Below are 26653 nucleotides of genomic sequence, written 5' to 3' on the forward strand. Positions count from 1 at the left end.
AGATACCTCAACAAATAATGACGTGATATTGAATGTTTGTGACTCACTGAAATTATGTATAACACTCGTTTGTTTGTAGCCTGCTTACTTTACATTAGTTATTGCTGCATGCAAAAGTACCATAACAGAAGCCAGTTTGAAGCAGTCTATTGAACCGTGTATCTTACACAAATACGCGTTTCCCTGTGCTGTCTGCAATGATCCTGGATTGTGCAATGAAATCGAACACTTTTCCCCTCGGTGACAGTTTAGCATCTTAGCAACAGGGTCGGTTGCTGGGCCCCGAGGCACCACGCAGCATGTTAATTAGCCCATATTTATTTTTTGACAGGGACCTCCCATTATCACACTAAAGCGAGAACTCGTGGTTTGTACGTATGTCTGTGTTTCTTCAAGCGGACATGAAGCCCAGTTACATCAGCAGCGTTATTTCGACACAGCTTTGCCGTGTACACAGCAGTACATCATCGTGTAAAGATTAATTTAAGCAGTAATTAATTTCTAATATATAATATATATATATATATATATATATATATATATATATATATATATATATATATATATATATATATATATATATAAAGAGTATGCTGGTGACTGCGAAGCAATGGTTCAGGTGTGCAGACGCTTAGTAGAAAGTCCACACTTTAGTCCACCTCTCGTTTATAAGAATTATTATTAAACGGGGTTACTAAAGGGAAGCCCCAATGGTTTATCTCGAAAAAACGAAGTAAGAGCAATTTTGCTTCAGTCTCGTTGGGTCACAAAAGACCGAACAGTATTTTTTGGGTGTTGCAAGCTACAGCTGTGTTGTACAGAAAGCTCATCGTGAAGAAGAGTGTTCTACCAAGTCCCGCGGGAAAAAAAAAAAAAAAAAGTTTTTTTTTTTTTTTTTTTTTTTTTTTTTTTTTTTTTTAAAGGATGCTCCAACTACCGACTGTCAGCTTTGAAGTGCAAAAATCACTTTTTCAGACGGTGCTGGAGTCTGTTTTCTGGATGTTTTCCTATCATCTGTTTACTGAAATACTGAGGTAGGGTGTCTTCTAATTTGACCCTGTTATTATATCAAACATATTATTAATGGGTATTGTTATACCAGATGTAGTGCGTTCCTTTTTATTTAAAGCAAGCATTAGAAATAACGAAATTTATGAACTTGGTTCTGTTTATTTGTTTACCTATATTTTGTAGGGTTGTTAAGGATAGTAACATTAATCATATAGTTGCATTCATAGTTGTAGTAAAATATTCCTGTATGAAAAATGAATTATAAAAAAAAATGTCTCATTTATTCATAGGGATTGTCAGACACGTATATATTTTTTCTAAGTGCAAGCAGAGGAGAATTCTCTATATCAAATAATAAAAATCAGGAAATTACAGTATTACAGTATTGCTAGCAAAGTTATATTTTCTAAATATAACCAGATAGTCCTAATAATAGTTTCTACTCCATTGCCTTGCTTTTCAGTCGTTATACTAAGGAAGAAGAATCAGGACTGGATGTGAAATGGTTATATCTACGCAGTTTGATCCATTTTTAATATTGGGTACCATAAGATTGCCTGTATGCTTCGAACTGCCTGAACGGTTAAGAAAAAGCCAGAATGTTTTCAGATTCCCTGCTGCTGCCTTCTGCTTATACTTACAGAAGTGTCAGATCTGCATGCAAAAACATACTGTTTGCACTCCTGCTTTGTACAAGCCTAACCAGCAGTGCATTTGAGAGCTGTCCAACTGACTGTATTTGTGCCAGCGACATTATAACCTGCAGCAACAAGAAGCTACCTACTTTGCCTCGTATTGTTTTCCAGTTTATTTCCAGGCTGGACGTGAGCTATAACAGGATAGTTCGGCTCAATACAGACTGGGCTCCAAATCCTCTTGATAAACTTAACACACTGATTCTCAGCCACAATTCCATAAGTCACATCACCACCGGAGCGTTCAGCAACACGCCTAATGTAAGGTACCTAGACCTGTCGTCCAATAAGTTGAGCAGTTTGAGTGAAACGGTTTTTCAAGACCTGACAGAGCTGGAGGTGTTGCTGCTTTTTAACAATGCAATCGCCCAGATAAAGGCAGGTGCCTTCGGAGGGCTGCATGCATTACAGAAGCTGTACCTGAGCAGGAACTTGATCACCCAGTTTCCCTTGGAAGTCCTTGTTGGAAAGCTGAGTCTTTCCCATCTTGAATTGTTGGACCTGTCTTTAAACTCTCTCAGAGAAGTGCCTGTTCAGAAGATTATTTCACTGCCAGCCAGGCAACAGCATGGGCTGTACCTTCATGATAATCCATTTACTTGTGACTGCACATTGTACACAATGCTAATGTACTGGTACAAGAGGCAGTTCCACCCGGTCGTAGATTTTAAAAGTGATTACAACTGTTTTTTTCAGCCTCATTTGAAAGTGCCCATTAATCTGTTCTCTCAATCGGAAGGCTTTATGAACTGTGCCAACAGCACCATCAATGGCTCTTTTCATTCTTTGGGAATGATTTATGAGGTGAGTTTTGGGGACAGGTTGGTGGTACACTGTGACAGCAAAGTAACTGATGGAAATTCTGTTTTTTTCTGGGTGACTCCCAGCCAAGAATTAGTCCAGCCAGGCAACCACAGTCAAAATCTGAATGTTTTTGTCAATGGAACCCTGGAGGTCAGCCATGCACGAATAGAAGACTCTGGAATCTACACGTGCATTGTCATCAACAGTAGAAGAAAGCTTAATGAAACTATAGAGGTCACAATTAAAGTGAGTAACTCCACAATTGACAGGTCTCGTTCTCATGAGACATTCAGCACTGCCTTCACTACACTTGCAGCCTGTGTGGCCAGTATTATTTTGGTGCTCATCTATCTCTACCTGACCCCTTGCCGTTGCTGTTGTAAAACAAGGAAAACAAAAAGAAAACCAAATTTCGGCAGTGCGCACTCATTCATTCTGAGCACCACTCCGTCCAGTGACACCCAGCCGAACAGAAAAGCCGCCACCTGCAAAAGAGTGGTGTTCCTGGAGCCAGGGAGAGAACCAAAGCAGGACCAGAATGGAAAAATAAAGCTGCTTCCTGCTGACCAGGTCATGACCGAAAGCATATTAAAGAACAGCAAAACAAAGTCAGAAACTGACTCTGCTAATTCCTTGTTCTCAGACACCCCTTTCTTGGCTTAGCCTGCATGATAAGATTGAACTGCCTCTTATGCTGTGTGTATTCTTAGCCAGCTGGCTTGGTTAATGGAAAGATCAGATCTGTTAAACTTGCAGCTCTTTTGTCAAACAAACAGGTACTGGATAATTGTAACAGAGTGTTGTACATGACCAGCGACTGGGAATATGGCACCTCATCAGTGTCCGAGTGCATTATCCCTCCCTGGTCATGATCACAAGCTTGCTGCAGGGCACTGCAGTTTAAATTTGAGATTTAGTTACATCAAAGAGATAGATTTATCTTCAGAAGTGAACAGACCGCACATGTCTTAATTTGAAAAAAAAGGTCTGCTAACCCAGGTGCTGGCAAGCAATATCGACTGGGAATTTTGCAGCTATTTTCATTGAGCAAGAATGATTGTTTGTATGTGCTGAAAAATGAAAAGCCTGTTGAGTGAAAGGGTAATTTATGTATAGTGGATTAAAAATAAACCAATGGTGGGAAATGTGTAATTTATTATTTTTATAAAGTCTGAATGATGACACTGAGACTATAACGCAGTATGATAAGGGTTGCTTAGATTTTTTTTTTTGATTTTTTGATAGATTTTTTTGTTTTGTTTTACTTTAATTCTAGAAATACCATTATATTTTTTGCAAACAAACAGCGTACAATCTGGAAGACTTTTTTTTAGTAAAATCACCTTTGTTATGAAGCATCTCTGTTTCATAAATATTAGAAAGATTATATTCAGGCTCAGGGCATGTATAGTGAAACATTCTGAAAAGAATATTGTCTACTGGCTGAATACAAAAGATGTACAGCATAGATTCTGTAACATTTGTGTGAATGCAGGCAAAATAATTTTAATTTTAGCAGCAGATAATTGCCAGACCACTGTGGATTTAGTGTAGGTTGAGACACCTGCAGAGGTAAACATATAGCAGAGGTTCTCATTTTATGACTTTTTATGTAACGGTTTTGTTTTGCATTACATTTTTTAAAAGGAAGAAGTACTCAGACTGCTTGTTCCTCTAACAAGATAAAACATAAGAGGGAAATTAAGTCTGAGCACTTGTGTCCTGAGATTATGGAAGTGATAACATTAACCCTTCCATGCTCTCAACCTTTGTACTGTAGCATATATTTTATTCTGAACATGTAATTTAAATAAGCTTCAGGCAACCAAGCAAACTCCTAATATGAGCAAAACTGTGCCTTCGTACAAGCCCCCCTTTATCTCAACATTTACTACGTGTGCAATCATTTTATGGTCATTAATTATTTGTATGCCTTTTATAGAAGCATATGCAGTGTTGTCAGATTTATCAAAAGCTAAATGATGTTCTCATTTTAGATTCTCTAGACTGTGATAAGGATAAAATCATATTACCAAACATAATTATGAGACTGGGTTTTTAAACTGTAAATGTATTGACTGAGTATAATGTGTCCCTAATCCTCCATCATAGTCATATCCTGTAATCTGCTTTTTAATATAGATTTTTTTTTTTTTTAATTAACCATATTATTTAATAACATTATTCTTACTGCAGACAAATCAAGTTTTAAGTCTTAATACGTTTTTTTAGGATTGTTAGTGCAGTGTCTTCATTAACTTATACCTACAGTATTGCCCTAACTGGGTAAAAGGAATTGTTGTGTGTCTAAATACTGATTGCATTATTCACACAATGCAATGTGTTTAAACAGTTTCGTAACCTCCAAATATTGGCCAAAATGTGTGTGCTAATGTATATGTGGTACTGTACAGTATGTGTGGAATTAGCTGAACATTATTGTATTTTTAGTGTTCTGTATTAGTCATTATTACGAATACTTTTAGATATTTTCTTTCACACTATGCATTGTAATTATTTAGATTTTGTTATACTTGACAAGCTTAGCGAATATGGTCTGTTATTAGTCAGCTGTTGTTAGAAATCTGAAAAAAAGTAAATTCAAAATAAAACAATGGATGTTCTTATCTTTATTCTTTTCATTTGTGTGAGCACTTTCATTTTTATTTGTTTACCTTCCTATCACATTTATTAAATGTTGTTTTATTTTTGATAGTTGTTGCCCCATAGGCCATCAAAGACAGATAATAATAGTTGAATAATCAGTTAAGTACAATGAAACCACATTCTACAATTAAAACCACTTAATGTATTTGCAGGTGATTCAAAATTACATGTACTGGCACTTATGGCTTTCCTTTTTGTTTATTTGTATAGAGATTTCTTTTAAGCATTTGTTTTCTGCATTAAAGAAAAAAAAAACAATACCAGAGCATTCTGATACGAGTCAGTGTAGCTACTGAAGGAATATTTTACTTGTTCTTTTTTAAAGTATATTATTTAGAGTGATTATAGCTGAAGTAAAACAAATAAATGAGCATATTAATAGAAGTTTCAGTTAATGGCTTCACTGCAATAGCTGAAAAGAAAATCCATAAATATCATCTGTCATGCAGGTCCAGTTATCACATGTGCAGTTTTGAAACTTGACTTCCTAGGTCATTGTACCTGGAAGGTAAAATTCTACCCACGGCCTTCTTTCATGTTATTAATATACTGTACCAGACATGCATAAATAGATAATAATCATTTAGTAAAGATTCCAGTCATGTTGAGTTACATGGTATTTGATCTAAATCATATTTTTCAATCAGTGTTATTATAGAATCTGTTTTATTATAACATTTGGTTTCTGTGCACATCCTAGAACATCCACATTTAGCATTTCATTCCTGAGAGCAAGGGCAATGAACATGACATACTTCATATCTGATAAACATCATGCTCCCGTTAGCATACTGTTGTAGTTTCCAAAAGACCTACAGGAAATATATTTCTGTCTAACCACTGCTAAGCGTGCCAGTTGCTTGTACTACTTTATTTCACCTCCATGATTTATGGCAATGGGAAATTGATGCTGTCTTTTATTCCAAGTACTTGCTGTATTGGGACCTTTAATTAGACTCCTAGCATTTTTCATGCTGGAACGAAGGGCCTAGAATGTACTGCATGTGGGATGTTGCAATTCATCATTAGCCAAATAAAATGTAATAATCTAAGATGTAATTCCAATTTCATTTCACATATACAGGGCCAGTTCTCTCAATGGGATTATTTTAATGTAATTTTAATATATTAGCTTCTTGAAAATGCATGGGAAGAGATGTGTACTGTACTAGCGACAATCATTTTTTTATAATTATTCCATTTTGCTGTGTCTGGTCTGTCGTATTGTATATATCTTTTGGGTTTACAGTTCTGTATAAAACCACTTACCATGAACGGAGTTATGCCTGTGTTATAGTATTAATGCAGTTGTTTGAGAATACCCCTCCTGTCCTTTTTTTTGATCCCAAAAGTTTTTATTGAGAAAAAAAAAATTATATATTAAAAATACAAAACTGAAAGATCATAACTGGATAAGACTCCACCCCCCTGAGTTAATACTGTGTGGAAGCATCTTTGGCAGTAATTACAGCTGTGAGTGTGTTGGGATAGGTCTCTACCAACTCTGCACACCTAGATTTGGCAATATTTGACCATTCTTTACAAAACTGTTCAAGCTCTGTCAAGTTCCTTTGGGGAGTGTTGATGGACAGCAATCTTCAAGTCATGCCAGAAATTTTCGATTTTATTAGGTCGGGGCTCTAACTGGGCCATTCAAGGACATTTGCCTTTTTGTTCCTTAGCCACTCCAGTGTAGCTTTGGCTGTGTGCTTTGGGTCATTGTTAAACTGAAAGGTGAACTTCTGTCCCGTTTCAGCTTTCTTGCAGAGGGCAGCAGGTTTTTCTCAAGGACTTCTCAGTACTTTCCTCCATTTATTTTCCCTTCTATCCTGACAAGTGCCCCAGGCCCTGCCGATAAGAAACATCCCCATAACATGATGCTGCCACCACCATGCTTCACAGTAGGGATGGTGTTCTTTTGGTAATGCGCTGTGTTGGGTTTGCACCAAACATAAAGCTTTGCATTTAGACTAAAAAGTTCCATTTTAGTATCGTTAGACCACAAAACTTTTTGCCACATGGCTACAGAATCTCCTGAGTGTTATTTTGCATACTTCAAACATGATTCAAGGTGGGCTTTCTTGAGTAATAGATTCCTTCTTGCCACCCTACCATACAGGCCAGGTTGGTGGAGTGCTTGGGATATTGTTGTCACGTACACATTTTGACCAGTCATAACAGCCTGTAGCTCTTCCAAAGTTGCCATTGGACTCTTGGTAGCCTCTCTGATCAGTCTCCTTGCTCTTTGCGCCTTGGTGCTCATGGTTGAGTCTTTGCTTTGAAATTCATTACCCAGCAGAGGGAACCTACAGGAACTGCTGAATTGATCCTGAAATCATGTGAATCACTACAATTTAACACAAGTGGAGGCCAATTAACTTGGTGTGTGATTTTGAAGGCGATTGTTTACACCTGAGCTAATTTAGGATTGCTATTACAAGGGAGTGGACACTTATCCAACCAAGATGTTTCAGTTTTTATTTTTAATTAATTTTCTACAACTTTCTAGAATATTTTTTTCACTTGGGGTAGGATGTGAAAGGGGGTGTACACTTTCTATAAGCACTGTATATACACTGTGTCCACCGGTTTTCAGCCATGGTGAGTTGGTCAGTTTCATTTTATACCTCTGAGTTTATTTTTAATTAATGAGTCGTAAGATACATTTGTTGAAACAGTATTCACTACTCATGACATTTGAAAAACAGTGTGGGCAAGAGCAATAAAACACATTATTAACCAGCCAGGCACGAGGTATTTTGCTTTATTACAGCAGCTTAGATTTACTGGTGTACCAGTTCTCTGCGCATGGAAACCACATTTTCACAAAAGTTCACTAGTAATCCACAAAAACAGCACAAGTACTTTACACATAGCTAATTTACATATCAACCCCCACCTTTCCCATTCATTTGCATGACGTCGGGTGAAAAGCCCGGTTTACTCGAGTAAAATAAACTGAGCGAACGGAAACCCAAAAAAACATTTTACACAAGACAATTTTCTCCTGGAAATGTCTCGAGTTAAACTAAAAACTTGCATGGAAACCTGATGAATGCTGCAAAATATGGTAAGTAAAAATAAAACACAGTTGGTCTTAAGGTACAGATAAAGTTTGAACTAAATGATGCATAAATAGTGATGAAAAAAGAACGCAATAGGGTTTATTTTAATGACTAAACAGGTTGTAAAGATGTATATACACTGGTACCCATGTTTTACCATAGTAAAGTTTTATAAGGCAAAATACTTTTATGTGATTGAAATGACTTTATTGCAACTTAAACATGTTTTATCGAGTGTATTGTAGTTAGTTCTCTGGACTAATTATTTTGTAGCTTCTAGAAAAAAAAAAGATAATATGCAAAATCTGGGATTTTTGTAATCAAATTAAATAAAGTGTTTACGCAGAAAGCACTGTTCCTCTTTTGTATCCTTGTTTTCCATTCTAATAACATTGCATCTCATTTCTCACAATGCTGTCTTGTGGGAGTAATTCTCACATTAAATGGCTGAGTAACATGACAGGCAGGTAACAAGTACTGCACAAATTACATTGTCAGTCAAGCCATTATTACCTGTTTTGCTGCTGGTATCATCCACAAGAGAACTAATGTAAATCTCTTTTATTTGCTAAAGTCAGTGCAGTGTATGAGATTTAGTATGAGATATTTAGTGGCAAGTGTTGTGGATCTTACCAGCAGTAAACCACTATTGTTAATATTGGAGGTTCCATATTTGTTGTATACATTTTATAATCTTATGAGCTTTAATGTTATTTAAAATAATAAATAAACAATATGTTGTGGCAGAGCAAAGCTCTGCCCTTTTTAAATTGGCAGGGATGGGGTTAATTTCCCCTACCTGCCTGGGTTTATTATGTTCAGGTGGCTGGGGTTGATTAGTTGATTAGGTTAATTAACGATCAGTCAGCGCCCAGCCACCTGACATAAAAGGAGGCCTCTGCTTCTCATTTGAGAGGAGGGAGCTGAGGAAGCAGGTTGGTGTTTGTGGTTGTGTGTGATTTTTTTGAATTTTTCTAAAACCAGTGATGGCATTGCCCAGCCTGGAAACCTTTATTTTTGTTTATTTATAATAAAATTAGTATTTATTTTGAACTGCAGACTGTCTCTGGGCCTCTATTCACTCGCCAGCCTGCCACATATATATGAAAGTTTCTGCAGAGTTAAAAAATAGTTGACAGCAATGACATATAAACCATGTACACTTTGTTAGATGACGTTCATAGAGACGAGGTTGGTCACACAGTCAAAAATCTCTTCTTTTAGACTTGACCGCTAATATTATGCATCAGATTCCTGTTTAAAAAGTGTTTGGTGTCATTGCTGTTAACTATTTTTTAAACTCTGCAGAGACATTAATATGTAAAGTGTCGGGGTACACCCTGCCCCTGTGCATATTTTGTTTTTTGTAGTATTTTTGTATTAGTATTTAAATGTACTGTTTTATGTATTTACTTTTTGTTATTGTTTTATTACCTCATGAGAATGTGTAATTGTCAGTTAGTAATTATTGAATTAGTTGACAGATACAGATTTTTTAAACCTGTGCAAAATGTGGCCAAGGGGTTAATAAGATCATTAATAGCTAGTTAAATCCCTTTGCCACCACTATAAGAACTTGAAGCTTTCGCAGAATCACGGTTCTGTTTGAAGGTGGAACAAGGGTTGTGAGGTAAAGAAAGTAAAGCTTAGACTCACAACTGCTAAACGTGCTGGGTTAGACTAGCACGACCTGTGTTTGTTCCGTGTCTGGTTTTTTTTGTTTTGTTTGTCTGTTTTTGGCCAATGTGCCGTTTATTTTAAGTAAGTGTTCTGTATAAACCTTTTGTTTATTTATTATTAAACCTTGCTGCGGCGTTTTCATTACCCTAGCACTGTTGTCTGTTCCACTGTCTTCCGGGTCTGACGTCACCACCAGCCATCCTGGTCACATCTGGTGTCCTGCTTGGGGAAAAAACAACACCTCCACAGAGACTCAGGTCAGGGATTACAGTGCCACGGTCACAGGCCAGGAGGGAGACTGTGGAAAATGGGATCGGAGGAAGCCAGGGAGCCATAGCATAACCACTAGAAGGAGTTGAAGGAAGGGGCTCCATGGTGCCTCTCCTGCCTGGAGTATGGGCACCTCCCGGACATGTGCCCCTCTGAAGACCGTCTCTTTATGAAGGCCTTCAATTGGGGCGAGGTGGAGACCGCAGAGGAGCGGCTCCACCTGAAGACCCCGGGACCAGCCCATTGAAGGAAGAAGAAGAGAAGCAGTTGTTCCTGGAGTCAAGCCAGGAAGGGGGGAGCCCGAGCATCCAGCACCCAGAAGGGGGAGGGGGGAGCCCGAGCATCCAGTGCCCGGCCAACTGACACCCTCCCAGGAAAGGAGGAGGAACCACTGCCAGCAGGCCACTGGGACGCCTACCTCCGCCTTCTCAAGGTCTCGAGTTGGTGCCCCACCTATGGGGAGTGTGGGCACTTCCCAGACAACTGTCCCCCTCCTCCAGCTATAGGGAGACACCCCACTTCCTCCAGCTTTGGAGGGAGAGCCTCACAAGTTCCACAAGTTCCTGAAACCAGATTCACATCTGAGGTGTCCTTAGGCCAATATTGGAGGGTTTACATATAATTTCCTCTGCTAAGGAGGAATAAAATTTTCAGTGAAGCTAACAGACTTGAAAAATGCTTCTATTTATCTGCTTAGCATCTATTTCCTAGGTGTATCTGTTGAAAAAAAGCTGATTGGCTTGAGTGTGGGAACAGAGGCTGCCCAGTGATCTTCAGTACTCCTGATTGGTGTATTGCTCTGAATACATATTAGATAATGCTTTTTGAATATTCTAATATTTTCCCCACCTCATTTGCCATTATCAGGCCATCTGTACTCAATGTGTATTAAGGTCAACATAATAATCAAAAAATGCCTTGGATTATATGATAACATTGAGTGTCTGTAGATCTACTGTCGGTCAATAATAACAGAGATAGTAATATGTATTATTTATATATATATAATGTGTGTGTGATGTACCAGCAATTTATTGTTCTTTCTCTCATACTATAAATTGAAGAAATACTGGTACTGATATACAGTATGCTGGGGAAAACAATCAATTACTATGATATTATCAATATTATTGATTAAATGACGAGGAACTGCAACATCTGAATCGGGTAACTACAGGTGAATAGCGAATGATTGGATGTGTGACATTTTAATAAGTCAATCTTCATGAGCTTGTCATTTCATTGTCTATTGTTTTTGACCATTAATAGTGGCTATATAGCCCCTCTCCCTACCACACATTCTAAAAGTGAATAATTTTGGACTGTACTACAGAATCATTATTTACAAAAATTACAAAAAGTATATATAAAGGGAGACTTTAAAATACAGATGCAGCCATGAATCAATGGTGGGTCTTTGTTCCAATAACATACAGATAACAACAACATACATAAACAGTCGAGGATCTGGATCTAAATGCTGCCATCCTGGACAAACTGTAATATTTAGGGGTTAAAAAACAACTCTGTTGATGTGTTACCGTAAGTATAAAACAAAGCAATAATAAAATAACACCCTCTAACTAAGCTAAAATCACTGTTTCTGTTGTTGATTCTGCTATTTGGTGTTCAATGTAGTATACCCGACCTACTCTGTGATTTCTAGCCCAGTTCATCTTTGACTGGTGCTCCCCAGGTTCTTTATAATAGGCTGCAGATGCACTTCCCTTCGGTATTATAGTGCTAGCAGATATGTAGAGGTTTCCTACCTTTTGACATTGTCTTCTACATACTGTACAGCTGTACACATTTCCCATGGTTAATAACTAGTTGTCAACTTGCAGTCATGTTCACATCCAGTTTATCTGAGTTTATTTTTTATTTTTTTTTTGTGCTTGGCACTGCAGGTTGCTTAGATTTCTATAACTAAGCACCTGTCCAAGGTTAAGAGGGGCAAAAAGGAAAACTGCTTAATTAAATACTCTTTAAAGCAACAGTTGACCATTCACTAATCAGAGAGAAAACTTGTTCAATATCCAGTTGTATTAACATGTTTTTGTTAGAAATAAAATAAAGACAAATATGAGAAATTGTCAGGGCTATAAAAATGTGTTAATTTCAATTAGCAGCCAACAATCCAATCTATTTCATTTGTACAAATACATTCCGTTTTTTTTTTCATTCAATATTAAATTAGAAGTATAATAACCACTGACGTCCTGGGGTGGATGTAAGGATTCGCGCAAAGTGAGCTGTGGGTGCAAAATCCCCATAATGCCATAAATCGGGCTTCGCAGCCATAAAGTCTGATTTTAGCGGCCACTAAAAATGCGGCGTACGTAAAAAATGGTGTTCACCTGGCGTTCTGCACCTATCAAATTAGCACTTTGCCAACATTAATCCATTACAATTATACTGAAATGCATTCAAATGAAGGAAAGAGTACGTATTCAGTAGGTTACAGTATGTATTCATGTTTGTAGTGGAATTGTGATTACACTATTGAAAAATCTGAGCATTTTTAAATGTGTTTTTAAATGTAATAAAGAATGAATTAAGTGAGTTAAATAAAGTAATACAAAAATGACTACAAAAGATTTAGAAGTGAGTAGTTTTTCGAGATTTACGATTATACTGTAAGTGAGTAGTTAGAAGTAAATACAGTATAATCGTAAATCTCGAAAAACTACTCACTTCTAAATCTTTTGTAGTCATTTTTGTATTACTTTAGTAAAAATACATGTTAATTTGGATTCATATGTTGTTTTTTTCTGACTTTATGTGAACGAAAAGACACGCAATGCCCGTTTTCCCATTGGAAATAGTGATATTTTGAAATATCACTGTCCTGGTCACAAAAGCAAAGTTTGTGGGGAATAATAGCCATTTTCTATACTTTTGAGGCATAAGCAATTAGGAAATAACACTTACTACCCAGGAACAAAAAATAAATAAATTGTTACACAGTGTTATCAAATGTCATAGCTAACTTGAAATATGCAACTATTCAAGAGCTGAAAACAAATAAAAAGGTCTAATTAAGCAAATGATCAGTTCATTTAAGGGTCTAGTTAAGTAACAGAGCTCAGTTGGAAGGAAAGCCAGCAGCCACAGAGGGTCCCCAGGATGGAGTTTGACAAGCCCTGATCTAAACAGTTATTTTTCAATAATAGCTAGCTCACTGCCCTTGACATTATTTCTGGGAAAACCATATCACGGAAATGTTGACTTACATGTGTATTGAGAAGAGGAATGAAGGTTAAACCTTTTTCTGCTAGGAAGTCGTTTTTGTCCAACCCCAACAGACTGGTCAAAATGGTATGACTATAGGCACTGTTTTTGAAACACTTAACCATTTTCTGATTCATTCTAAAAGGTACAGTATCTGTGAAGTTGTACAATTATTTATATAACTCTAGAGATAGAGTTTTGTGCATACAACCAGCTCTACACATCTGTATAACCCCTTTGGTCACTGAATATATGGTTTTGCCATGATACATTTCTATATACCATATGTTATAATGCATATATGTTTTTTTCAAATCCAGTATAACTCAATAGATGGATACTGAGACCATTGATTGCATAACATAGACAGTTCTTGTCAGTTAAAGTCTTATCTGATTTGTACTTCCATTAGCTAAATAAGTCCCAAATACGAAGTTTTGTAAGAAACACATGTATTTCCATTTTAAAATATCGTATCTGGTACTGCTTTAGGGTAAAGGAAACTCTCAGTCTCAGGTCATCTGTTTGCACTTCCTGGGTCATTTTGTCACAGCAGTGTCTTCTGAGTCAAAACATGTTACTGGCTGAAAGCATGCCAGTCAATATGGGAAGAAGCCGTTGAAGGGGTGGGGACAATTTCACCCTGCAGCTCAAATCATCTTTTAAAATGAAAATACAAGTTTACTATAGCATGTGATCCTTTTATAACGAACCACAGACTTATAGAAAGGACTGAAGAACACAGAATGTAAGAGGTAAGCAATCGTTTTGTCAGCTGAACTCTCTTTAAACATTTTCAGACTGTATACATTGTATCACAATAAAACTCTGTTGTTTTTAAACCATATGGATATTTGCACTTTTACCTACCAAAAATGTAATTAACCAAGTCTGCATTTGTCAGCGTTGATGTGCTTTTATGTTGATTGGAGGCATGCTGTTTTATTGTGTCTTCCATTCATATTTCAGTACTACTTGTAGGCTAGCCTTAAAGCCTTATGAGCAAGTACATGGGTTGGACAACAGCGCCCTCTATTGGGTAGTAATGATATAAATATGTCCCCTTCAGTCACTTTGTGCACAATTTATTGAACCATATTAAGTTTCCTATCTATGTATCTTTTTTTTTTTTTTTTTTTTTAACAGATATATGTTTTTTCAAAGTTATGGCAGGGCAACTTCTTGAACTCCATCGAGTTCACATAAACTGTTTTAAAATTTCTAAAAATATAATTCAAAAAGTGACTGCTTAATATTTAATACATCTTTAAAACCTGTCATGACATAAAAGGCAATATCAAAACAAAGTTGTTGCTGTTATTCAAGTTGAAATGAAATGCTTGTAATTAAAATCATTTCAAAGGATGAAGGCTGGAACGTGTTCCCCTCTGCATTGGTTTCATTAATGTCTAGCTGACCGTATATTATAATACGCTGCAACAGTTGCCCTAACTGGCACCACTTTGTGACTCCCAGCAGCATTTAAAAGCTCCACCAATTAGACTATAATTAGTATGAAAAGGTTGAAATGTATTTTCATGTTTTACATCCCTACTGCCTTATTCCAGGTGCCCTTCAGAAGAACGAATGCTGATCACACCTCAAGGAAGAAGTGCCTTGTATACGGTATGAGTATATGCATGAGGTTGAGTGCAGTACCTCATTTTTAACACAACCTATTTTGCAGTAGCAGTACCTGCATTGAGTCAAGTAAGCTTTGTGTTGGAGATTAGTCAGCATTGTGTCATTGTGTATTTATTTATTTATTTATTAGCCTATTTGTGTGGTTGTTTGGTTTTTTTTTTGTCCTAGGGGGGGTGAAATGACTAAATAACAATATATTTTTTCTTGGTCGTGGTTTCAATTGCCTTGGGGAAATACAGCTCTTTCTCTAACTAGCAAGGACGGCAACTCCTTTATTAACCTTTTTTTTAAATGTGCCAGATGGGACTAATTATTGACTGTGTAAAAAAAAAAAGGAGGATGCACAGAAGACTGGCTCTCTTTCTTATCATGTAGATCTGACTCTTACAAACCACTCCATCTAGAATGAAATATCAAACATTTTTATATTTGTGTTTCTGACCCTTGAGTATGATGTATTTAGAAGCAACAGAGACATATAAAAGCACAATTTATGTTGAATATATTGTTTTCCTATATTACGAATGAAATTGTGAATGGACATTTTGTAAGCCTAACCCTAACCCTTATCCGATGTCTCAGGCCAGCCTCCCTGGCTTGCTCTGCCAGTGATTGACCCAAAACACAACACAATGACAAAGATGCAGGGGTTCAATTAAGCAGATCAATGCACATAACTACACCCAAATAATATTTCCAGAATAGCTTGATATATATATATATATATATATATATATATATATATATATATATATATATATATATATATATATATATATATATATATATTTTTTTTTTTTTTTTTTAATTATCTGTAGATTCCTCCCCATTCCGATTTACCCACAGTATCAGAATTGTATATACAAAAAAGGATTGTCATATTCACCGGCATACCTGACATATACAGTGCTTTTCGTTCTTTTACTGGTCCACTAGATGGCATTCCATTCAAGCTTCTTTGTACATGTAATCATACTAGGATGTGTTAATATCCTATTGGAATGAGTACGCACATTAAGACCGATTTACAAAATGACACGATATTGAAAAACACAAAACAAATATAACCAAAAACAGAGATTTTCCAGAAATGCAAGTGAGGCTAAATTCTGTCAGTCAGTTTAAGTTCAGTAAACTAAAGGACAGAGGCGATGGAACAATTTTTATAGTGGGGGTGCTGAAAGCCATTGAACAAAACTATAACCTCTGTATATGATGGAAGCAGGTGCACAACACTTTATCCAGGGGGTGCTGCCACACCCCCAGCACCCCTAGGTCCAGCACTCCTGCTGAAGGAACTAAGAGAGCGCGCCTTGTACTGTGCTTAAGGGCTAGCTGGCAGTGAGCACACAACAGCCAAGGAATATGAGAACAGACTTCAGGCTCTCATCGAGCAAACAATTTATAGTTCAGAGTTTTTCCTGACAGAATCAAAATGTTTGTCTCTTGGGAGTTTTCAGAAGCACTTATCTGTGCCCCTGGTGTTGTTTATGTTTGATCCACCCCTACTGAATCACCCGCAGGTTGTGCCATTGAGCGCTGACATTGCCTACAAAATGGCATTGAAGTGCGTTAGAAACCTAAAAAGCTCTTTAGAAAAGTCAGCAACAAGATTTTTCATTTGTTCCGAAAAGTTTTAATTGTGACCAGGCCACCTTGTTTCATCTAATTTAGTTCCTATGTCATGAATTCAACTGGGGTCTAACTCCAAATAAAAACACAGTCATGTTTTCGCTGCAACAGTTAGGGATGCTTTTCAATTTGCCGTTATACCTAATTGAGCGAGCCATTATTTCACATTTCACAAAAGCAGGAGCTCTAAAACAGTGGATTCTGTGAAGGAGCAGCAACCCCGAGCAAGGACTCATTTGGGGCTGTACATACGTTTACACAGATTGAAAACACAAGGGAGCAACCAAGATAGAAAAAAGCGCGCACTTAACCAGGGAAGCACAATCCAGATATGAGCAGGACAATCTGCATAAGGTTTTTCTTTTAAAGAGATGTCCGTCCACAAACACAAAGGTAGGCTCTCAGTCTTTATTTATTTATTTTTGCTCCTCAAATACAGGAGCATTATGTTATTATGTTTATCATTCCTTTGCATGAAGAAAATAAACTTGTATTTTCATAGAATAATATTGATCCTTAAGTTCATAACATGATCATCATTAAATGTTCCCCCCAGAAAATTGTTAAATAATGTAGCCCTTCCCTAATTGAACATTTTGTGACTTCAAGGGCAAACATATGCTAACAGGCTAAGAATAGTAAGTTACTTATGATCAGTTCAATGTACTATAGCTAGTTTATTGCATAACTGCAGTTTTGTGTACTTGCACAATTTCATAGCATCAGACAATGGAATTTTCCTCATGCTACCTTATGATAGGGTGTGTGGGTGGGTCACTGATAATACAGGAGTCAGCGGAGTGTCTGAGATGCCGTCCAGGTGCACAAGATTTATACATTTTCAAGTACTGATACTAGGCTACCAGCAATGGTATTGCTTGATACCCTCAGGGTTGCTACCAAAAATGGTATCCCCAGGTGCTGTACCTTTTGAAATAATAATCCATAAGAAAAGGGGAAAACAAAACAAAAAGTGAGGTATGAGCTCTAATGATGCTCTAATCCTATTCCTCCACACTTTATTGGGGTGCCCAGATCCCCCTGAGCTAAACTAAATTGCATCCCCAGGACTGTACGTCGCCAGTATTAGGTAAGTGCGATCTAATAGTCCAGCTGTTGACATCATCCGTCTCCACTGGCAGCTCTCTTTCTCAATGGCCGTCTGTTGCTGTGTCAGAAACAGGCAACTTCTTTTTCCTTTTTCTCAAACAGTATATATTCTTTCTCTGGGGTATTCCACTGATCCAGCCAGAGCTTCCGAGGGATCATAACCTGCAAGGGCAAACCCAAGGAATAGAAATGTCATTTTTATGTGATCAACCGTCATGATTGATAGGTGGGTCAAACCAGGGCTTCCGACCCCCTGCAGGATCACGTACGTACCAAACAGCCAGCACAGATCTCCCCTGTCACATACCTATAAAGAAAATAACAGACCAGACCATTTATTATTACTATGTGTTCCTATTGGACTTCACTCATATAAGCAAATACTTACTATAACTTTCAACTGCTCTTAATCAAACTCACTCTCACTTAATTTACTGTGTTCTTTATTTTGCTCTTATTTCAAATTTGATCTTATTGTACAGAGCTGGACTGGGAGTTTAGGGCCACCACAAGAGAAAGGGATTAAACTTGTTAGCTATTTCATTGTCTTAATTTTCCTTCCACACCCAAAAAGTATATCCTTGCATTAATTCTTCAGGAAAATGACACCAAATCTTGAAATGGCTCCACTGCTGCTTGTCTAATTCATTTTCATTGTAACATAAAAGTACTGGCAAAAAAGAAATCTCCATGCAGCTGCAGAATAGCTTGTTTGTAGTTTTCACATGTTTACATTTCTTCATTATTAAACAGTGATTATGCAGTGGTCCTTGGGATATCAACTAGGGTAAGAACAAGTGTTCCCAAATATTTGGTTTTATCATTTAAGAATAACATCGTTTCAAAATGTATTGGTATATTTATATTTACAGCATCTCAAATCAAGTGGTTGGCAGGTGTTTATAGAGACATAGAATCTAAAAAGAGAGGCAGACATATGGCTGTTATCTTTTACTAACAGCTGCACTGCCCTGCAATCTATTTATTTTTAGTATTTTTCTCACTTTAGACTTAAGTCTGGTGATATTTAATACCAGTGTGTCATGGCAGTGCATGGCTGGTGTGTGACCTCCAAGAACACTCTGTGGGAAAATTCAATTTCTTTATATTAGTGTTAATTATTTTTACAGTAATTAATTTCAGATTACCAATCAATATTAAGTTTGCTTAATGAAAACAGTATTCATTAAAAGTAATAAACCGTTTGTTTTTTTAACAGTCCAGATTTCATTATATTTGAACTCCAATTATACAGTTTAGAGAATGGTCCTGTTTACTTATATTTTAGTTGGGTCACTCCATAAACAAATGTCTGCTCTTGTTTTGAGACAACAGGTCTCAGATGTATCATTTCAGGTCTTCCATTTCTCACAAGTTGCCTCTTCTGGAATCAAAATAAAGTGGTTTATGCAATGAAAACAGAGCTACATTGTTTTCAGAGAAGATTGGGTTGGTATTTGTTGTTTAAAATCTGCCAACATTTTATAGAAAGCTTTGTCACTCACCCGAATAAAAAAAAATGGATTTGGATTTGTCCTAATAATACAGTTTTGCATAACATACCATTGTCTGGAGATATACTTTATTTTTTTAAAGATTCCTTAAAGTGGGCACCACCTGCAAATTCATAGATTGCTAGAACCACCAAATGGATTTGCATCTTCAAGCTTCTGTTAAATGAATAACTGTACAAAATCAAATAGAGGAGGTAGGCTCAGTGCCAACCTACACAAACGCATTCTAGCACTGCAAATTCACCTCCCATGATAATGTGCCAAGATTTCAATTGGGAAAGCCTGTGGGTCATTATTCTCAATAATGAAAATGACTGGCTGGAATATCATGCCCAGGTTAAACCAGCATTGACAGGAACATATTTTGGATGAGCATGCAGCTGCTTTCCTCATCTTTTACTCCTTCAGATGTCTTCAGTAACCATTGGGGTTTGAAGTATATGTTATAATTGAGAATACTGGGCACAAACTGTAAACTTAAGGCTAGTGATCTAATAGCTCATATAGGAACGATGTGTATGTTTGCACATATCTGTACAAAACCAATCATTAAAACTACTAGCTTGCTATATAACAAGAGTCCTGCTTGTTCCATTTTGACAGAACAGATGCACTGTGTAATTGTTAAAGAAAGACATTCTCCAGGGTTAAACCGGGTCCCTTAGCTGGGAAATAAGCTCAGCTGGATGATAGCCACTTTTTGGAAGAAGATATTTACTCTGAGCTGACTTCATAAAAACATCATGAACTTGGATAATTGTACAACAAGTTTCAGAAGATGTGCATAACTCTTTGAACAAACAACCTACAAAGTCTACAAACCCTACAAAGTCTTCTGTTTGTGTGTATTTGCATATTATTTTCTAAAGTGTTTTTGCCTGTTCTGTAATTTGTTGTGTTCCTCCATGCATATCGTTGATTTTTTCATTTATCATGAACACCTCAGACCAGGGGTTATCAAACTGGGGGTTCGCAGGACACCCGTGGGGGGATCACAGAATGGCTTCTGGGGGATAATGAAATGACTGCTGAACAAACAGGCTGGCTCCCTTTAATAGTTGTTTAATTTTTTGCAAATATAACAAAGAAGCATGGCTGTGATTCACATCCCCCTTGCATAAATATATTTTCTGTTTATTTAATATTGTATTCAATACAACAACGCTTAAAATATACTAAATAGTTCTAAATATGTTAAACATTATGTTTTATATATGTAACAATATATATTTATCTTTTTAAATATATGTAAATATGCATTCTTACCAGTTGCTACTAAGACTGCTTTGTATACTACTAAAACATATACAGAAGGATAAACATTCCTTTAATTATCTACCCATAATTACCCACTCTGCTCTAAATACAATTTGGTTCTGTTTCATAGTCATCCTCAAGCAATTACACTATGAGGTTTAAGTTAGCTTTATTATACCTAATTGTTAGTAATTAGTAACAGCTAAGACCCATGCTTGTGGTGCTTATAGGGACTGATTACTTTTATGATCAGGGTCCTGCGAAATTCACGGGAGAATTGAAACGACAGGACTAACCTGCAATTCAGTCCTAAACCTCCAGGTGTCTGTGTAGCCACTCCAGCTAAACTGATTGAAAGAATAAGTAAGGAATCAACACATTAAATTTGGAATACATAGAAAATACCACTAATCACGAGGGAGCACTGTGTCTATTCTATAAATGGATGGGTTTAAAGAAAAAGCTTACCTCTACACTTGCTGTTTTAGAAAAAAATGGATGCAACATCAAAATCAAAAGGCATTTCTTTGAGAGATTGCATGCAGCAACATCCACCAATAGCCACCTGGTGACTCAACTCTCACTGATTGCAACACAAAGTTAAGGGACTAATGGATCTTATAAAATGGTTTTGATGTCGTAACTTAGTTTATCAAACTTGTAATAAAGTTGCAGAAATGATGAATGCATACCGAGCACGGGTACAAGAGTTGCACAGCAGTGTGTTAAAACTTTATACAAAGTTTATGGAAAATTGACAAGCTACTACAACACTGATCAATGCAGAATAAAACCATGTTTTATTTAACCAGCTCACAAGTTTCTGAAGGCAGAAAGGATTTTTGCCCCACAACATGATTGTAGTTTGGATAAAGAAACCCTCCTGTCTGATTCTATTACAGAGTTTGATGTTTACTGTGAATTAAACAGAGATATCAGCTGTACCCAAGGGAAATGGTAGAGAAATTTATTTGACCGAATTCTGGAGAAATGCTGATTAACTCCTAATTTAGCAAGAAAGGCTAAAATATATTTGTCAGCTTTACCAATTCTGTGGCTGATGAAAGAAGAAGTGTTTCTTCACATGGATACATTTTCACAGAGCAACCTCAATCCATGAAAGAAGACCAGATTAACTAACTGACAATGCTTAAGTAAAAGCAAAATACAAATAGATGGATTTTTTTGTCTTTCCTGCAAACATAAGTGACACTTATTAGTAACGGAGTGAGCAATTGGTGTAAAGACACTTATAAAACTTGCAGAATTGGGGCTCTTCAGGGACAGGTTTGGAGACCCTTGCTTTAGATGCAGTAAAAAAAAAAAAAAAAAAAAAAAAACATAAAATGTACTCTGTTGAATTCTTAGGTTATTCAACATGCTTGGACCTAAATGCTGTGTCAGATATGTTTTAAGCAGATGTGGTTTGATCTGCTTGTACTTCTCCTGTATGTTTATGCAATCATGGGGATGGATGTGTTCCAACTGCAAAGTGGTGACCGTGCCCCTGGAACCAGCCTTGTGTGCTCCAGGCTATTTGGAGATGGTGAGTTGATGATGCAATTGATTATCCTGGCAATGTACTAGTGGTAAATATAACATGTTCTCCAATATCTCCCTTTACCATAGAAAGACTTACAAGCTACAATGTCTGCACTGAGGCCAGAATACAAAATGACTACTAGACATGCACCATACACACCATGTATAGTACTTCCTTCCCTCTGAAACAGTGAGCTATCTGCAATTAGCAATGGAAAATAAATAACTATATGGTTGACTTTCTGCATATTACAAAGTACAAAATCCAAGCAGGGCAAACCAAAAGATCTTTGGCAGAAGGGGAACCGGTGATGTTTTTTCATGCTAAACAAAGGTAAAGAGTATCAATTTCACTTACAATCCTTTAATTTACTGTAATGTCCTAAAATAAGCAGTCAGCTAAAGATGTATGTGTCTTGTAGTCAGTGACCTTTGTAAGAGTGTGCCTATTCAGTACTGTATAATCGTAGAATCCTACATGTGGGAATTTCTGAATCACAGAACATCCTTATTGAACATCTATTCTAAGGATGTATATGGCAGATTGCCAAAACCTTGCAACTAACACTAAATGACATAAAATCTTATCAAGCTTAAAGAGCTCCTATCCTGCTGCCAGAACAACCCTACCTCTCCACCCCTCCGGTGGGTTCACGTTCGGGGGTTATTGAGTCAGTTCCACGTGCCCTTCCTTTTGCTTCCTTCATCCATGTTTAAGTATACTTTTCTAAAAGGGCCTGATACAGAAGTTTCGGCTTGTAAGGATGGTGCATATCTGAAACACTTGTTAAGTTTAAATTAATCAGTGTATTTCCAAGGACAGTTTCTTGCTGAGCCAAATGTCCAATTGCCAAGATTAGAAAACGGTTAGCTTACAGTTAATGATTAGAATATATGACATGAGAATTTTGCTCTGCAATAAAAATAGCATTTTTTCATGGTCTGTTTTGTCATGTTACAGAATTGCTTTCATAGATCTGTGTAACTTGGCATGAGCAGTGATTTATTTAAAAGACACCACTGCACGAAAATAAAGGTTTACAAATTTAGTACATTTGTAAACAATTTATTAACCTTAAGTTTGCATGAGGTTTACATAGTCATGGTAAACCATTTTGTACGTTTACATTAAAGTTTACACACACCTATATTTGCAAGAAACTTGTGTAGAGTAAAACTGATTTTTACCTAGTATACACTACAACTGCATGAAACATAAAGTTTTTTAAGTCTATCAAAATTGTAAACCATTTAAACCTTACGTTAAAAAGTGTATTAAAATGTATATTTACATGGTGTATTAAAATGTATGTTTACATGGTTCTCTCACAATCTTTCTGGTATAAAATAGTATTGAAGGAATAATGCAGTGGCCATATAGTTTATATTGTTAGCTAATCTTTTTAATTGAGTTTTGTAAGGATACTTTAGGAGAAAGCTTCAGTGTTTTTTTTTTTTTTTTTTTAATTGTCAGAGCTCTCCTGGGTTTTCATTGCTCCACATTCTCTGAAAACAAATATATAAAATGATGTGAAATCTTACTATCAATACCATTTTTGTGGGGTGGCATTTTGCAGTATTTCAGTGTGAGGATTTTTTTTTTTTTTTTTTTTTAATCACTATACCATAAAGGTGTTAATCAACATTACATGTGTTTGCCCATAAATATAGCTATTGTAATCTAGACTAGTGTTTAAGTGTGCGGAGAGCTGTACAGCAAGACTTGGCAAGTAATAGTAATCTCTGTTCAGTACAGTGTTGTGGTTGGCTATCCTAAGGAATGAACTGTGAAGAGACCTACAGTGGCTTGCGAAAGTATTGACCCCCCCTTGGCATTTTTGTTGCCTGACAACCTGGAATTAAAATTGATTTTTATTTGGATTTCATGTAGTGAACATACACAAAATAGTCCAAATTGTTGAAGTGAAATGAAAAAAATAACTTGTTTCAAAAAATTATAAAAAATAAATAACGGAAAAGTGGTGCGTGCATATGTATTCACCCCCTTTGCTGTTAAGCCTCTAAATAAGATCTGGTGCAACCAATTACTTTCAGAAGTCACATAATTAGTTAAATAAAGTCCACCTGTGTGCAATCTAAGTGTCACATAATCTGCAACACTACTAAGCAAGGGGCACCACCAAGCAAGCGGCACCATGAAGACCAAGGAGCTCTCCAAACAGGTCAGGGACAAAGTTATGGAGAAGTACAGATCAGGGTTGGGTTATAAAAAAATATCCAAAACTTTGAACATCCCACGGAGCACAATTAAAGCAATTATTAAAAAATGGAAAGAATATGGCACCACAACAAATCTGGCAAGAGAGGGCCGACCACCAAAACACACAGACCGGGCAAGGAGGGCATTAATCACAGAGGCAACAAAGAGACCAAAGATAACCCTGAAGGAGCTGCAAAGCTCCACAGCGGAGATTGGAGTATCTGTCCATAGGACCACTTTAAGCCGTACACTCCACAGAGCTGGGCTTTACGGAAGAGTGGCCAGAAAAAAAGCCATTGCTTAAAGAAAAAAATAAGCAAACACATTTGGTGTTCGTCGAAAGGGATGTGGGAGACTCCCCAAACATATGGAAGAAGGTACGCTGGTCAGATGAGACTAAAATTGAGCTTTTTGGCCATCAAGGAAAATGCTATGTCTGGCACAAACCCAGCACCTCTCATCACCCGAGAACACCATCCCCACAGTGAAGCATGGTGGTGGCAGCATCATGCTGTGGGGATGTTTTTCATCGGCAGGGACTGGGAAACTGGTCAGAATTTAAAGAATGATGGATGGCGCTAAATACAGGGAAATTCTTGAGGGAAACCTGTTTCAGTCTTCCAGAGATTTGAGACTGGGACAGAGTTTCACCTTCCAGCAGGACAATGACCTTAAGCATACTGCTAAAGCAACACTCGAGTGGTTTAAGGGGAAACATTTAAATGTCTTGGAATGGCCTAGTCAAAGCCCAGCCCTCAATCCAATTGAGAATCTGTGGTATGACTTAAAGATTGCTGTACACCAGCGGAACCCATCCAACTTGAAGGAGCTGGAGCAGTTTTGCCTTGAAGAATGGGCAAGATGTGCCAAGCTTATAGATACATACCCCAAGAGACTTGCAGCTGTAATTGCTACAAAAGGTGGCTCTACAAAGTATTGACTTTGGGGGGGTGAATACTTATGCACGCTCAAGTTTACTGTTTCTTTGTCTTATTTCTTGTTTGTTTCACAATAAAAAATATTTTGCATCTTCAAGTGGTAGGCACATTGTGTAAATCAAATGATACAAACCCCCAAAAAATCAATTTTAATTCCAGGTTGTAAGGCAACAAAATAGGAAAAATGCCAAGGGGGGGTCAATACTTTCGCAAGCCACTGTATTGTTAAATTAAACCCAGGTGCAGGGTATTTATAGAGAGCAGCCAGTCTGTTTGGGGCTGCTGAGTGAAGAGCCCGACTGTGTGTGTGAGCAATCGTTTTCAAGGTGTAGTGTTGAGTGAATCCTGTGTGAGTTTGTGTTTTTGGTGTGTGTCAGGTAAACGGCTTAGTCGTCCTGAGTGTTTAGTTAGGTTCCCGGTGGTGTTTAGTCAAAGCTCCAAAACGGAGTTAGGTTTTTGTTTCTGTTTTTGTTTTGTTTGGTGTTTATTAAAAGTGCGCATCAGTGCTGTAAAAATCCATTTTCTGAGTCCTGGGTCTACTTTTAAAGGGGCAACGAATTTTGTGAGTTGCAAGGATCTTTCACTATATATATATATATATATATATATATATATATATATATATATATATATATATATATATATATATAACAATCTAAACAATAGCAATAGATAGATAAATGTTTCATTTCATACTCGTACCAAGCTGCTCTTTCAATCTGTTTTACTGTTTACTTTCTCAAGCACACCCAAGAACCTCACAGACCCTTCTCACCTAATATCTGAAAATGAGCTCATTTGTAATAATAAAATGGCTTATGAAAATGACAACACCAAAGATTGGCTGAGTGTGTGTTACATCAACTTCTGAAACAAACCAGATCATGTAAATTCTAAATAAATACATATTTAATTAATAAAAATCTATACATTTAATGAAACAAAAAACATCAAATAAAACTAGCTTCTCTCAGCTTGCTGTAGGTACAATTTGGCCTTGCAATGTCACCTCTAAAAATAACACTTTCTCTGCTGCTGCATAAATAAAGCAGTCCTAAGATGCTTTATTTTGTCTGAGCTGTGATGCTGCAGTGATCATGGGATTTCCCTCTGTGCCCTAAATGCAGCTTGCTTAGTGGAAATTTCCACTGTGCATTCTGTAAGACAGCAGAAAGTGCAGATAGAGGTGTTTCTTTACCTCCATTTTTTAATAAACACATTTGACCAAGTGGCACTGTGGTTTCTGTAACATTAAATCGCACTACGCTACTTAACATACTATATAGGAATCTCAAAGCTAACATACAGGTCGTATCTCAATATTGTTTTATAAATGGCGTTCTGTCCATGTAACCTCTTAGAAGAGATTATA

General features: G+C 36.9%; 1 protein-coding gene across 1 annotated transcript; it reads left to right on the forward strand.

Moving 5' to 3' along the window:
• The first annotated feature begins 787 nt into the window (after positions 1 to 787).
• LOC121318114 (amphoterin-induced protein 2-like) lies at positions 788 to 5325 on the forward strand. Its single transcript, XM_041254421.1, has 2 exons — positions 788 to 1034; positions 1475 to 5325. Exon 2 carries the CDS (start codon positions 1611 to 1613, stop codon positions 3171 to 3173), a length of 1563 nt encoding a protein of 520 aa, XP_041110355.1. The 5' UTR covers positions 788 to 1034; positions 1475 to 1610; the 3' UTR covers positions 3174 to 5325.
• Positions 5326 to 26653: the final 21328 nt, after the last annotated feature.

The sequence above is a fragment of the Polyodon spathula genome, chromosome 7, assembly GCF_017654505.1.
Source record: "Polyodon spathula isolate WHYD16114869_AA chromosome 7, ASM1765450v1, whole genome shotgun sequence".
NCBI lineage: Eukaryota > Metazoa > Chordata > Actinopteri > Acipenseriformes > Polyodontidae > Polyodon > Polyodon spathula.